This window comes from Panthera onca, chromosome B2 (assembly GCF_046562875.1).
Source record: "Panthera onca isolate mPanOnc1 chromosome B2, mPanOnc1 haplotype 2, whole genome shotgun sequence".
NCBI lineage: Eukaryota > Metazoa > Chordata > Mammalia > Carnivora > Felidae > Panthera > Panthera onca.
The window spans coordinates 56,936,419-56,953,072 of NC_138343.1; the positions used below are offsets into that span (position 1 = coordinate 56,936,419).

At 38.2% G+C, this 16,654-nt stretch overlaps 1 protein-coding gene across 3 annotated transcripts in view; it reads right to left on the reverse strand.

Moving 5' to 3' along the window:
- Window positions 1-2,816: 2,816 nt before the first annotated feature.
- The window catches only part of LGSN (lengsin, lens protein with glutamine synthetase domain), a 31,041-nt gene continuing 17,203 nt past the window's right edge, over window positions 2,817-16,654 (reverse strand). For all 3 annotated transcript variants that reach the window (XM_060615838.3, XM_060615840.3, XM_060615837.3), the window contains 2 exons: window positions 9,896-10,062; window positions 2,817-6,340 (listed from right to left, as the gene is read on the reverse strand). In XM_060615838.3, the coding sequence (XP_060471821.1) occupies window positions 5,141-6,340; window positions 9,896-10,062 (1,367 nt within the window). In that variant the 3' untranslated portion in view covers window positions 2,817-5,140. The remainder of the gene's footprint in view (window positions 6,341-9,895; window positions 10,063-16,654) is intronic.

The following is a 16,654-nucleotide window of genomic DNA, read 5'->3' on the forward strand; positions in this document are numbered from 1 at the left end:
ACTGTCAGTAACTTCAAAACAGCTGTTTTTATATTCAAAAAAATTATAACACTCTTTAAGGCTTGGGTTGCTATTCTTCTCTGAGAAAAGTTCTGAAATAAATGCTGTTCTGACATGAAACTCCTTTGTGATGAGATTTTCTTGCCTTGGACAGAGTTATCAGCTATTTGTTACCTGAACAATTCCATATCTGCTTGGCTGAGGTTTATTTGTATTCAAACATATTGGCTAAAACCCAGTGAAACGACATTAAATTGAACATGTCGACACATTAACAGAAAAGGAAGATATGTTTATTTAGGTATCTACTTGCATTTTGGTACCCAAAAGCCTTAAAATTGAAATATAACGTGCAGCTTAAGTTTCAGTGTTGTTCTCAGCTGGAACTGTGTAGGGAATGACATTTGCATATAGCACAGAGACCATGATGCCCCAAGGGTGGATACCTGGATTTGATTCTCAGTTCTGTCAGCACTTAAGTACTGAGTCTTACCTCTCTTACATTTAAAATAACGAGTATACCATGCTCATGCAATTGTAGAAACCATCAAACGAGGCAATGAATGAGAAAGCACGAGCATGATGTATGCTCCAAACAAGGAGTTTAATAAGCCTTTGTTTAATATAAACATTAAGTTGTTCCTATTCTTCTGATAAAGGGGCACTCTCTATCTTGTATCTTCTTTTCCCCTTATCAAAATTTCGTGCTCTTTGTGTATCCTTACGTACTGTTTTTCGATCTTTGCAAATTCGAGCTTGTTTAAGCAGAAGTGAATTTATTAAGAGCTATTAAGTAATTCACAGAATCAGGGATGGTCAGAAAACCAGGTTTGGAAGCTACACTGACTGTTACACACACACCATAAGCCACTCCCACTGAGCAACAAGTACTACCAATGCCAACCCAGGATGCTACCCTTGGGACTCTTGTCACTGCTGCCTCCTCAGGTTTACCCAGAGTGAAGTCCACAAGGGTTGAATTATTGCATCTGATCGGCAGAGCCTGCACCAAGGCTGCAAGAAAAACTGGAAAGGTGAGATTCTAACTTCTACTTTGGACAACAGGAGACAAAAAGTGAGGAATTCTACAAACATAAGAAAGTTACTTAAGGGTTCAATGTGGCCAAAAAGCATGATCACTCCACCTTGCTCTCTGTTTTTTGTTTTTCGTTTGTTTGTTGTTTTCTTCTAAGATCCCCATCAAGCTGATCAAATTGTTTACCCAAGAGTTCCTAGAAACAGAGAAACTGAAGAAGTACATCTAACGGCAGAACGTTTAGGGCTAATAACAAAGCACAAATCATGGATTCTCTCAGCTGTCCCCATTTCTACTTTTCACTCTCTCTGGGTATATGAATATGTGTAAGAGTATGATACTGGACAAGCATAGAACTCCATTATGCTTACACTATATACATTGATTGACTGACTGATTGATGGATTGATTAAGCATTTATTGAATTCCTTGTAGAACATCTACAAGGAATAGGAAATATAAACAAAAATATGAATAAGATCTGTGTCCTTCATTCTTGAAACTCACATCCATAGGAAATCCGCCGTATGAACTGCTAACTAAAGGTAACATGTGGAGCATGTTAACAGAGAAGATGTAGGGCACTCTGCATATATGTAGTGTTTAGAGACACTGGTTCTAACTCTTGTAGTGGGAAACCCAAGATGAAAGGTATTGCCCCGTAAGACTTATATCACAAACATATTGGTAAGTCTATATTGTTAAACAGAGACCGGAGATATGTCAATAGACTGTTGCACATTGCTGATAAGTTCAGGTCTTACTGTGTGTGCACTTTCAATTTTTATTCATATTAAAGTTTTTGGGTCTTTTATTGCCTTCAAATCATCATTTCAAGCTTCGTTATGATTCAGACACTGTAAAATGAAATTTTAGATCATAAAATGTCCTTGAAAATAGAAACTTCTTACTATGATACTAATGTTTTAGTTTCTGGTCTTAAAACATTATAGTTTTTAATTTACATTTCTTATGTATACTCATTTAATAACCAACTTTAAATTCAGGAATCACATTTTCCCCTAAGCTTTGATTAGAACAATTATAGTTAATGAAAATAAGAAAGTAATTTCTGTAAAGAGATTCATAAAGCATCCTTTTCAAGCCATAAAGCAGCCTTCCAAATAGTTTCTTCAGCATTAGGTCTATCAAAAAAAATTATTCTGTTCTGCTCAAGATACACAGATCCAAAACACTTTCACTGTCTTCTCATCTTTTTTTCTGGGTCTACTCTGGTACTGTGGCTCCCAGCAGAAGAGTTAGCACACAAAATGTGCCCAATAAATGCTACTGAGTGAGTATCTGGCCCTTTTGCCTAGACCTAAAAGCTAGAAGCATTAGCAGAAAGTCCCCTCAAAAATAGAAAGCATGTAAACAGGTAAAGAAATAGAAAAGAAACAGATCATTCCATTTTTACATCTATCACAATTTTTCTTTAACCCTCAACTTTACTCTTGGCCAATGTTACTTTGGTTTTACCTTTAAAAACAAGAATATACATCAGCCCACACCTAAAGGAAATCTCTGTGAAGATTACCACACCAAATTATGTTGTAAGATCAGCTGAACATTTTTTGTCAACTCACTATGGTACAATTAACATCAAAGGTATTATTCCTGGTTACATAATTTCCTCACATTGCCATCCTGAATTTTGTAGTTTTTTTTAGGTTATGCTGATGTAACATATATATATACATATATATATGTATATATATACATATATATATATGTGTATATATATATATACACACACAAACACACACACTGATATAACAACTTGATTAGCAGAATTTTTATAGCACCTTCTATCTGTTGTGGAAAAAACAAGCCAAAACACTAGCCATGTTTCATGAAGGCCCATGGATGACAGAAGTTTCTATACAGCTCTGTTAGGGTGGGAGATAGTACAGTTTTTTTTACACGCGTGGATCCTTCTGATTCAGATTCTCAAGAAGTGGAAAGATTGAGGAAGTAGTCTTTCACTGTTTCTTATATATTTATTCTTTCATTCTCAAATTCCCCAAATGTCCCCCACACACGTATATATACACATACAACTCAGGCACATGCACTCGTGCACACACACACACACACACACACACACACAAGTAGGAAGATAAGTTTTGTCACATAAACAAAGACCCAAAATCACTGCACCTTAGAGGAGAGTTTCCTTCTCTCCCAGGTAAAAATCTCAATGTAGGCCACTGAGCAGAGTTTCCACCTTGTAACTCCATCTCGTGTGGGTTCCATTCCCGAGGGCATTACTTTAGCTGCAAGACCTGCAGGTTAACCAACAGGAATGGCAAAGGCAGAAGGATAGAGAAAGGGTGGGAAACAGAGTCTGCCCTTTAAAGAAGTTTCCCAGAGTTTCCATGCAGCACTTGTACTTACATCTCTTTGGCCTGAATCTAATCACATGACCACACTCAGCCACAGTGGAACTCAGAAACGTCATTTTTATTTTCCATCATGCGTTCCAACTGACACATTTAGGTGGTACTATGGGGAACAGAGAGAGAATGAATATTGGGAAATAACTAGCGAGCTGCCATGGGGTTCCTCCCTGCCATCCTTCCCATGATGTAATGTGTGGGATTCCATTCTCAGAAGTTTCTGGGCTGATTCCTTTCCTTCTCCACTCACCCAGCACCACCTTGCCCTCTACCTCTTAATCCACCAAGAACGTTATTCTCCTGCTCAACAGAGAAAAGAGGGCAGCAATTAGTGATGGACAGGCGACTTTGACTGTTTAAGCTACTGGGTGCTATGAATTTGAATAGGAGGATCTGAGCCAAGTCTAATCCTCTGCTCTTGTGTTTGCTATCTAAACTGAGGCCACTGTCAGTTTTAATTGAACATAAAATCTCTTGTTTGATCCTAAGCAGTAGAATAGGGTTTTCACTTGCTAGTCAGTGGATTTTGGATTTCCTCCCAATGAAGCTACACTTTAGGGATAGTTAGCAATATTATCTCATTCAAATGAAGATCTGGAACATTTAATATTCTCTGGGACATACCAACCTCTGTGGGCAGTAGAATCAGTCATCTAAAGATAAACTTAAGCTGCAAGCATACCCTTCTTATATAGGCAGTTGCTCTGACACTTCACAAAGCACTACAGACATCTTCAAAGAACAGAACGAAGCATGAAGAGCCCAACCATCCCGCCCCCCACCCGCCCTGCCACACATACCCATTCCACCTGTGTTTTATGCATGGGATTCTATATGAGATATTGCTTAAAGAAAAATTTTCATGACTTTCAAATATTTGACCTCATTGTTCCCAGCCAAATTTTATTTCTTATGGATTTGTTCCTCATGGACATTATACCCCTGAACTTCCCAGGCCTTTCAGAAACTAGTAAAAAAACAGTGAAAAGAAGGGATATAGGTAAAAACTTCTGCTAACTTGTCATCATGACATATTTTTGAAAACTCATTTAACTTATTTAGAAAGATCACAATGATGCTTGCAAAATTTGCTTCACAAAACAGCTTCCATGTTGTTACTCCATCTTGTGCGGGCTCCATTCCCAGGAATGTCACCCTCGTCACATCACCTGCAGGTTGGCCAACAGGAAGGGTAATGGCAGAAGGGTGGGGAAAGGGCAGGAAACAGAGCACCTGTCCTCCAGAGGTCTTGATTAGTGAGATTGTATTAGTAAGCATTTTTGTCTTTCTGGCAGTCACAACCTATGTGTATAATTGAAATTAATTGAAATCCTTTGGGTTTTTTAGTCATTTAAATTCTGTTTTGTAATTCTTAAGACTTCTTTTATTGTGTGAATGTATCTGTTGCCCAAAATAACCGCATATTTCTATGTAGGTCAACATACACGGAGGAAATGATGACTGACTGACAAGACCTGGTAAATTTGCATAATACAGCCGCACCACAACTTTATTGTTTGTTTCTACTGTCAGAATCTCTCAGCAGTCCCACTTCATATCTGTCAAATACTCCATGGGGACAAAAAAGAGCGAAAGCATTTGTAGTCTTTTTGTTGTTAATTATAAAAATCCAATCTTTTCTTTCTGGGAGATCAACTACTTAAGTAAAAATCACATCTCTGAAAGAATAGTTAAGGGTGCTATTCTAAATAAAATATTCTAAGAATTTGTTTCTCTCTGCATCTGTTTCTTCATTTTCCAACTCATATTTTTTCATGGCAACAAAATAGCGAATAAAAGTTTCCCCGAGAGCCTGTCTCAGGCATTGATCTTCCTCCAGTGCCACAAGAGCATCTTCCAGTTTCAAAGGAATCTCGGAAGGTTTTGACTGATAGAGGTCCGTGCTGTCATCTGGACCAACAAGGACACCATCGCTGCTTTGAAGTCCATCCAAGCCTGCAGCAACAGTAGCAGCCAACACCAGGTAAGGATTCGCAGTGGCTGAGCCCAGTTTGTTCTCTATCCGGGTGCCTTTCTCACCATGACACTTGATATTAAAAGCACAGCTGTTATCATTGTATCCCCACGTTGTAGGCACACTGTCCTTGAGGTCTTTACTCTCCTTAGAATAACGCTTTCGGCAGCTAACAGCGGGAGCCATCAAGCAGCTGAGAGCAGCGGAATGCTTCAAGAGTCCTGCCAACCATTTTTTCCCAGTGATCGTGAGCTCCTCAATCCCAGAACTGCTGCAGAACATGTTTTCCTTCCCATCGACATCCCAGAGACTGTGAGACAAAATTCCTGAATTGCAGAATCCAGTCTCAATGAAAAAGCTGGCGATGTAGTTATATTTCCTTGCCACTTCTTTGACACCTGTTCTGAGGGTAAATGCATTATCAGCTGCACTGATGCCAAATTCGGGCAAAAAACAGATTTCCATCTGACCAGGCCTGGTAGAGGAGGAAAAGCTCTCAACATTGGCTCCTGTGTGATACAAACCATCAACGAGTTCCTGGATGAAAGGCTGGTCATGATTATTTAGCAACGTTGAAGCAGGAAAAGATATGGTCTTTGAATTGATAATTTCAGGCACGGCAAAAATGCAAAAATCATAGATGAAGGCAGAGAGCAAGGAAAAGCCAGAATCTTGTAGCTGGCTCAGTTGCCTCTTGGCAATGTACCTTGGGGAAGTCAGAAGAGGTTCACCGGTCACAGTGAATGTGTCACATATCACTCTTGCCGTTCTCTCAGCCCATGGCAACACTCGAAAGGTTGAGAGCTCTGGCATCAGGACTATGTCACTATTAAAACATGTTGCTCTTATGTGATCCACTTCGTCGTCCTTAGGATTCGGTATCAATTCAAGATAACCTCGAGGCATGCAAACGCCATGGATCACTTTTTCCTAAAGAAAGTAGACACAGCAATCAGGCTTTGAAACTTGAAAACAAACAAAAGGGTGGAGGTGGGGGTGAGACACTGCTGATGAGGAAAAAAAAAACTGTGTCTAATGTCTGCTGGGTAACATTAGCTTAGTATCAAGTAAATTTCAAATATTTTAAAAATAAACCCCCAACGTTACTTTTATAAGCAACTGTTAACCTTTTTAGCCTTCAAGGCTTTATATGTTCTTGGATCTGAAAGTAACAATCCTAAATAAAAGGTACAATGATAAAATGTCTTTATCACAAACAACAAAGGTAAAGCCATATGAAATTATTCGAAATGATTATAACCTAGCCCTTTTCAAAGCACTTTTTATTTTATGGCATAGTTGCTAATACTTCAGATAAGATTTTATTTTGGCTTATTCTATTGTAATCCACACAGTTAACTGAGAATCCTCAGTTCTTCCCAGAGAGACTAGTATGGGTCAATCCTGGGACACACATGACAATTATCCTATTCTAGGACACACATGACAGACATCCTAACACCAGAGGAACCGGGTCTACTGAAAGCTGCACTTCTGTCTTCAGTCATTTTTATAGCCCACTAAGAATGACTGCCTCGCAGCCTCACAGTCCCAGAAACTTTGCCCGTGAGCTAGAGTTCCAAAATGTTATAGCCTTCAAGTCAGCCATGAACTGGATGTTACCAAATCTGACTTCTAGCCCTAGGTGTTTCACCAATTACCTATGCGAAGGTAGGCAAATCACTGGACTATGTGCCATTGGCTTCCGTGTCTGTGAAACAAAAGTGTTAGACTAGATGATTGCTAAGACACTTTCTAGCTATATACCTCTTGGGGTCAATAGATTTGGTCATTTATTTAACTTTTGCTATGTGCCAGACAACAGGGACATGATGAGGTTATAAAGTTGAGCAGACACATAAAACAATTTCTAGAAATAGTGTCATAGCAGTATAACAAGGCTTCATGTGTTGAAGGTTACACTGATGGTAGAGAAAGCTAAATATAAAGTCTGGTTCCCATAATGTCAGTGTGCATCATGAGGTTAATAAAACATACTAACATTCTGTGAGCCAAATTGTTTCTTATATTACCTCCAATCCCAAAGAGCATGGGTACCAAAAAGGGGCCAAAGCTAGTAGAGGCAATCTACTGGTCCCTCTTCTGCCTTTGACCTTAAGTCACTGTCTCCTTCACTTTCCACCATCTATACACGTTTTCAAATGCCATTTGGCTTAGCTGATCCAAATCTGCTTTTGCCAGTAATAGAGTAGAGAAAGTCAAGCACTATTCAGTTATTCAGCGCCTGCTTAATTTTTCAACTCCCTCAAGGACCTGTATACACACATACATATTGTGGAATTTTAGAGTACTTTAATATAAAATCCTTTCATTTGAATTTTTACTGTAAGAAATAATATTATTTCCCTACTTTTCAATTTCTTCATTTGAAAATCTGTCATTTCGTATGTATCTAACATGAGGAGTAATATTATTTTACTCATGAGACTTCCAAGAGTTCCTGCAATTTAAATCTGTTTGTACTCACTTGATTGTGAACAATAAAGAACGGCTTGTTACCATTTCATTCCACTAGGCCTTCACAAATTTAAAGAATAGTAAAAAGTCACACTGTATTCTTCAAACGATTTAATCTGTATTTTTCCGAGCAGTCTTTGTTAACACTATCATTTTCTTTTTTCGTTTGTGGACATTCTGATTCAAACTACTCTATTAGTAGGGGGAAATATATAAATATATACAAACATGTCATGTTCATGACCACAAATTAAGTTACCTTGTATATATATAAAGCACTAGAACAACTTCACACCCCAATATAGATCACCAGGAATTCAATACTAATTCTTGCAAAATAGCTTAAATCTCTATAATAACTGAAATTTGGATCACAACAAAGTCCACCAAAGTCCACCGTCTGTCACCATACAACGTTATCACAATATTATTGACTATATTCCCTTTGCTGCATTTTTCATCCACATGGCGTATTTATAACTGGAAGTTTTGTACTTTGTCATTGCCTTCACCTATTTCACCCATCCCCTACCCCATACTCCCTGGCAACTATCAGTTTGTTCTCAATGAATCCGTTTCAGCTTGTTTGTTTGCTCCTTTGTTTTCTTTTTTTGAGATTCCACATGTAGATGGAATCATATGGTATTTCTTTCTTTATCTGACTTATTTCACTTAGCATAATACCCTCTAGATCCATCTATGTTGTCACAAGTGGCAAGATCTCATCCTTTTTGTGGCTGAGAAATATTCCACTGTATATGTGTTCCACATCTTTATTCATTTATCAATGGACACTTAGATTGTTTCCGTATCTTAGCTATTGTAAATAATGCTACAATAAACGTAGGGGTAATATGTCTTTCCAAATTTGTATTTTCATTTTTGGAGGGTAAATAGCCAGTAGTGGAATTACTGAATGGTATGGCATTTCTACTTTTAATATTTTAAGGAATCTCTATACTGTGGTTTTCCACAGTGGTTGCACCAATTTACATTCCCGTCAACTGTGCACAAGGGCTCCCTTTTCTCCACACCTTTGCCAACACTTGTTATTTCTTTTTTTTTTTTTTAACACTTGTTATTTCTTGTCTTTTGGGTACCAGCCATTCTGACAGGTGTGAGATTATATCTTATTGTGGTTTTGACTTGCATTTCCCTGATGATGAGTGATGTTGAAAATTTTTAAGAAACAAATTTGAACCTGTTGGAATTCTTGTAAAAAAAAAAAGTGTTTTTGGGATGCTCAGTTTTTCCCAAAATAAAACAAATGATAAAATTACAATTTAATATTAAAGTGATAAAAGTAAGATATCTCTTAAAAATAAACTTCAAGGATACTTAACTTTTACACTTTCATATGTAATACTAACATCCCTTCCAAGAAATGTTTCAGTGATGCAATAAATCAGTCATTAAAAAAATACACGACATAAACTGGAAAAAAAATCTCAAAAAGTCTCAAAACATATCCAAAACTACAATATTTCTTAATATCACTATTTTCAACAATTTAATCATATTCATTAAGTCATCCAACAACAATAAGGTATTTTCTTATCAGAATTAGAAGCTGAAAGGGATGTTCTTTTTATCTAGCAAATTCTTACCATTTAATCTTTTTTTTTCATTTGATATTTGCTCTTGGGTCTTCTGTTGCAATTTTCTCATGTCAAACAAAATATAATCTTCATAATTGCAGCAAGAGAGAAAAGATAATTCTATAGAGGGAAACTATTCAAGGCAGAAAAACTAAAATTACCGGTCTTAATTAGTTTTGTATTTCTATCGGGTAAAGGAATTGCTGCTTGGGCCTTGAAAGTATATGTTCAGCTCCTTAGGGAGCAATAATGTGTTTGGGGAGGGACAAGCAAGAAAGAAAATAAATTATTGGTTTTCAGCTTTAATTACTGTATAGATTACAAGAAAATAAGAAAGATTAGTTAGGACCATTTGCTTGCTCATGGTCGTGAAATTACATTTAATCTTAACTTCACCTGTAAAACTCACTTGGAAAAAGTGTGCAGGGATACTCTTAGATCTGGACACACCATGGAGGTCTGTTGCTTCAAATCGCACAAACTGTAGGTGATTTTTGACCATCTCTTGCTTAATGTGCTTCATTCTAGAGGAGATATGGGGTGTGGTCGGAAGCTGAGTGCCATCTCTGGTGTCATCTGTAAAATAGAGAATGGCCCTAAGTAGTTAGATCACGATGAACTGAAAAGCAAAAGGAAGCTACACAGTAGTGGCTTCGTCACCATGATTGTTAACAAAAGCATCATATACTCATGTTATTGGCTTAGAATTGGGGATCTTACCTTTCTTTCCCTGCCTTTACCATATTCCCAAGAACATGGTCTCTAAACAGCCTTAGAGACTGTTTAGCACTTGGGGGTAGGTGAAAGATAACCTTATGTGAATAAGGCACCACACAAGTCTGCATACAGATGACTATCATTGAAAAGACTGAGCTTCTTGAACTAACTAGTAATGCCTTCATTAGAAGTTCCTGTATGATTAAAGGCAAAAGTGTTTGGTTTTTGTGTATTTTCTGCGGGTTTCCATTTTGTGTTTTTTGTTTTGTTTGCCAAAAGGATTTTATAATGGCATCTAAATCTAAGACATCTACATGTCTCTGTCAGATTTAAACTTTAAAATCAGTGTGAGTGAGCAAACAAAAGGGTTCTTCAAGGATGAGAGTGTAAGAGAGGAAAAATCTAGAGTGAGTATTCAATTTTAAAACCAGAAACCTAACCCCAAATGTGCGTGTGTGTGTGTGTCTATGTGTGTGTGCGTGTGTAGGTAGGTATGTATATATTTTCAAGGCATTTAAGGTAGACTGCAAATTCTAAAACTTCAGAGCTAGAAGAGAGTTTGGAGATAAATCACCTAATTCAACTAACTGTCTAGCTTGAGTCCCAGAGAGGTACAGTAAGGTAGTCCAAATCATGTTCTCAGTCCAGTGCTGAAACTGAAACTAGAAACCAGACCTCTTAACTCCCAGTTGGTGACTGGTTACCATAAAGTGAATGAATATATATAAAGCACATAGATCTAAAGGATCTGGCACATAATACACATCATACATGTTAGCTACTGTCCAAACTTTGAGGAGAGGTAGCGGACCGTGATGATTCAACACACACACTGAAGCCTGTCTGCCTCCCTCGGAATCCTGCCTGTGTCCTAGACACTTTTTTCATCCTCTCTGTGCCTGGGCTCTCTCACTGATACAATATTACCCTCTTCATAGGCTTGCTGTGATGATTAAACAAGTTATTTAACAATCCCTGGCAGACATTAAGCATCATATAAGTGCTTCTGAAACGCATAAAGTGAACACAATTACTCTAACCCTAGTAATGGTACCATGATCATGTCTGAATCTGAATACTCATCAATCTGTCACATCACTGATGTTGAGCAGCTATAATTTTAACGTGATACCTGAATATCCTTTTTTGATATATAATTGGCTTTAAAAATAGGCATAAAGATTGACAGTTTAAAAACACAGATTAAGCAGATTTTAAGTATGTGAAGCATGAGGAAAACAAATTACTGGTTCCACCTCTACAAATATATTAGAGATAATGTCCTGTCACTGATACATTTGGCTACTCTGAGACTCCTGAGGCTTTATAACTACCTTCCATTTAACACAAACAATTAAGCTGTAGCAATTACAATGTTTCATGCTAAATTAGCAGTTGCTGTCTTCCCAACCTATCCTGAAGTATTGGGTGTTCTGTCCAGGTTGAACAATTCTCTTTACAGAAATAAAAGTGACAAGCATTTTAAAATATGGAAAACTTCTGGGGCCAGTTAAGGGCTGACCTCAGCTTAGGTCATGATCTCATGGTTTGTGAGTTGGAGGCCTGCATTGGGCTCTGTGCTGACACCTGGAGCCTGCTTCAGATTCTGTCTCCCTCTCCCTCTGCCCCTCCCCTGCTCTCTCTCTGTCTCTCTGAAAAATGAATAAACATTAAAAAATTATAAAATATGGAAAATTTCAGACAAGCAGTATTCTAAAAATAATAAGCAATTAATATATAAGCTATAAATATTTTAACAACATAAAAAAATCAGTATTCATCTCCTATCAAAGGAGGAAGGTCATTTTATTAGTTCATCCGTAATATAATCACAGACAATCTTATTAGTTCTTTGCCTTACATGTAGCTTCTAACATTTCTACAATAAATATGCATTCTTTTAAAATAAGAAAAGTATGTATCCACTCAAAATATGTTGTTTAGTTACCATGTATTATTTATTTATTATTATTATTTATTGGACATACACCTAGGAAGAAGCCAGAAAAAGCCCTGCCCTCATACAGCTTTATATTATTGAATGGGGGAGTGATAGACAATACATATGCCATTGAGTGCAAAGGTGGTATACTTTACCATGGTTAAAAGTGCTGAAAATAAATAAAATATAATCACCTGGAGTAATAATTCTATGAGATCTGATCACAGTACAGACAGGTCTAACCCCTGATTCATTCCAAGATTGCCAAGTTGCCCTGTGGCTGGACAATAAGTAGATGTATTCATTTGCTAGGGGTGCCAAGACAAATTCCACAGACCAGGCGACTTATGTACAAATTTATTTTCTTACACTTCCAGAGGGTAGAAGTCTAAGTTCGAAGTGTCAACCAGAGTTGGTCTGTTCTGAGAGCCCTCCCTCATTGGCTCGTAAATGGCTGTCTTCACATGATCTTCCCTCTTTGGGTGTCCTAATCTTCTCTTCTCATAAGAAGAGTAACATTCATTACTCCTTTTAAAACCCTATCTCCAAATACAGTTAAAATGTGAGGTATGAGGGGATAGGATTCCAACCACCCACGAATTTGGGGCAGACATAATTCAACCCCTAACAATATATCATCTCATTTCCATTTTCTTGAGTCCCTATCACTACCCACCATATTGTATAATCACATGTTTACTTTCTGTCTTTCCCCACTTGCATGTCAGTTCCAGGAGAACACTTTACTTGCTGCTGTATCCCGGGTACCTGCAGCAGTACGAGCATATCAGAGATGCTCAATGACCACTCCTTTAATCCTTTCATAAAGGGGTGTGTGAATAAATTAATTAATTAATAAACCCTGCATGATTTGACCTCATCTAATTAAGAAGTAGAAATTGGCATCACATGTTTTGTTAATTTGATATCTTTTTTTTTTAATTTAAAAGTTTAATTCTTCCATCAAATATGAGAATTCTATGCAATCTAAATTCATTTTCAAGGAATCAACTAATCTTACTGTATCATTGTCTGAATTTCTCTTCTTCAAATAAATCATACTTGTTAGTTACAATTAAACCTTTTGGTCAGGACTTCCCAGATGTACATGATGAATAGCAGGCAGATAATTGCTAGTTCGGGGACTCATTTGTTTTTCTTACAGTATGGTTCCTGGGAGATGTTCTCCTTTCCTATCCCCTCAGAGGACTAATAAATTAAATCAATCTGCTTTTACAGAGGAAGTTTTCCTGCTGTGAGTGTTTGGGGGGGGGGGGGGAGATAAGACAACACTACAAAAAAAATTAAAATTAAAATAAAACTTCAAAGCTCTATAGCAACTAAAATGCCTTGGAGAAATGTTGTCTGTGTTCAGTGACGATGAGGACATATTTCAGCTATAGAGAACAAGCTGTGGTCACTTATAAAAGGCAGATTGAATAGGTGTTTGAGCTTTCAGAAATGTCAATTTAAAAAGGGAAAAGTGCACCAAAGAGTACTGTGCAACACATTTAGCTTATGGAATATGCCTTGGATGATGTGCCACACTCCGTTCCCAGGGCCTGCCCTCCTTCCTCCACATGGCTTCTCTGACAGACACCCTCTTAGAGCAAATGTGACCCCACTCTCCAGAAGTATCATGTCAGCCCAGGTGGCAGAATAACCAAGTACAAAGCAGCAACAAAAACAAAAACAATAAAAAAAAGTCCGGAGGGGGGGGCCTTCTTTGAAAAAAATATTTTTTTTAAGTCAGAGTGGTGGGGCACATGGGTGACTCAGTTGGTTAAGCAGTTAAGTGTTGGCCTCTTGATCTCGGCTCAGGTTATGATCTCATAGGCTCATGAGTTCGAGCCCCAGGCATCAGGCTATATGCACTGTCAGTACAGAGTCTGTTTGGGATTTCTCTCTCTCCCTCTCTCTCTCTCTCTCTCTCTGCCCCTCCCACTGCTTGTGTGTGCCCTCTCTCTCTCTCAGAATAAATAAATAAACTTAAAAAAAAAAAAACTTTTTTTAGAGTCAGGGTGGTATCACAGAGAAGAAAACACCATGTTAAAATTTCTAGCATTTATTGGGGGATGGATTTTTCATACATATCTTTAAATTCTGTAGTGGTGGTTTGTTGCAAGCTATAAACTTTTTGGTGCTCTGGGCCTATAAAAAAATTAATCTAGCCTGGGGCCAAAGAGGGAACTTCTGAATGAACCAAACTGAGTTAATAATGATACCCATAATCCTAGTCATAGTCGGTTGGTGCAAAGAGAGCTCATGGCACAAATTCCTTCCACAGATTTTTTTTGATGTAAGACTAAGAAATGGTAAATTTCATCTCAATTTTATGTCTGAGACTATATAAAACAAGGGTCACAAACTGTTCATGGAAGAGCCAATGTGGCTAGCAGATGTTTTCTCACTGGTTGTCTCACAGTGTTTGGAAACATTTAAAATAGTTGACACTTGAAAATCTGAAAATTGCATAGAAAAATCTTCAGTTCAAGCTTCTCTTGAAGAAATTAAATTTGGTACCACTGGGTAATTATTTCTCCATAGCAACCACTGGCTGGAGCTCTGAGGTGGCCTGAAATGGGGCACACATCCTCTAATCCATGGGTTGGCAAATGCTTTCTGTAAAGGGCCAAAGAGTAAATATTTGCAGCTTGGCAGACCGTATGGTATCTGCTCTCGCAACCACTCAACTATGCTGCCGTAACACAAAAGCAGCCATAGACAATACATAAACCTTACTTACAAAACATGGCCAGCAGGCTGAATTTGTCCTGTGGGCCACAGTGTGTCAACCTCTGCTCTAGTTCCTCACAGCCAGCATCACTGTTTCTTTATACAAGCCCACCTTACTCATTTGTATTATTTACCTGGCCCCTGTGGCATTAGCATCAATAGTTCCTGAGGCTTGACTGTCAGCCCTCACCTGCATCTTATGGAGAAACTCACAAAGCCAACGCACAAAGAAATGCAGAGATGAGAAATGCCACGGTGGGCAGAGCTGCCTCACAAATATGTTCACATCCTAAGTCCTGAAACCTGAAGAATATGTTAAACTGCAGGCAATTAAGGCTATAAACCTTAAAATTGGGATATTGTCTTGGATTATCCAAGTGAGTTCTTAAAAGCAGAGAACTTTCTCCAGCTGTAAGGAGAAAAGAGATGTAGAAGAAGGAGAATTTGGAGAGGTTCCAAATGTGAGAAGGATTTGACTGATTGTCTTGGTCCCGAGACACAGGACCACACAAAGGCTTCTAGAAGGCAAGGGCCACTCCAGGTGACAGCCAGCAAGGAAACATAAACCTCAATCCTACAACCCCAAGGAAATGGATTCTCCCAACCATCTGAGTGAACTCCTTAGAATCACTGGATAAGAATCCAGATGGACAACACCTTGACTTCAACCTTGCAAAATCTGAATCAGAGAAACCAGCTGAGACAACCCTGACTTCTGGCATACAGAACTATAAGGTAATGAATTGTATTCTTTTAAGTTACTAAATTTGTGGTAATCCGTTATGGTGGCAATGGAAAACTAATACATATGGAGTCCTGATAGCATTCACTTCTCAGGCTCTAGTTCCTCCTTAGGACCTGTGTGTAGCAAAGAATTTAACCTTGCCAAAGGAGACCTCCTTACCCTTGGCTCCTGGAAGATAATCTCTAAGACTTTGGAACATCCTGACTAATGAGAGTGTCTTTGTTTGTGATCTCTGGGCCACACTAGAAAATCTAATAATGTCATTTTTCATGGGAGCTTTGAGTCATGTTGTATCAGCTTGACCCCCCAGAGAAGCTGGAGACTGAGGTCTGCCACATGGAACCCCGCTATGGAGCTCCAGTAAAGACTCTGGAGACCAAGACTCAGGTAAGCTTCCCTGGTTGGCAATACTCCATGCATATTGTCACACATCATTGTCAGAAGAGTGGTTCTGTCCATGACTCCACTGGGAGAAGACAAGTGGAGGCACCATGCTTCGAACTTTCCTGGACTCCCCCTGCTGGGGTCTCTTCCCTTGGCTGATTTTAATCTGTATTTTTTCACTGTATTCTTGAGTATAATAGTTTTCTTTTTTTTTTTTTTTTTTTTTTTTTTTTTTTTTATTTTTTAATATATGAAATTTACTGTCAAATTGGTTTCCATACAACACCCAGTGCTCATCCCAAAAAGTGCCCTCCTCAATACCCATCACCCACCCTGCCCTCCCTCCCACCCTGCCCTCCCTCCCACCCCCCATCAACCCTCAGTTTGTTCTCAGTTTTTAACAGTCTCTAATGCTTTGGCTCTCTCCCACTCTAACCTCTTTTTTTTTTTTTTTTCCTTCCCCTCCCCCATGGGTTTCTGTTATGTTTCTCAGGATCCACATAAGAGTGAAACCATATGGTATCTGTCTTTCTCTGTATGGCTTATTTCACTTAGCATCACACTCTCCAGTTCCATCCATGTTGCTACAAAAGGCCATATTTCATTTTTTCTCATTGCCACAATGGAGTATAATAGTTTTCAAT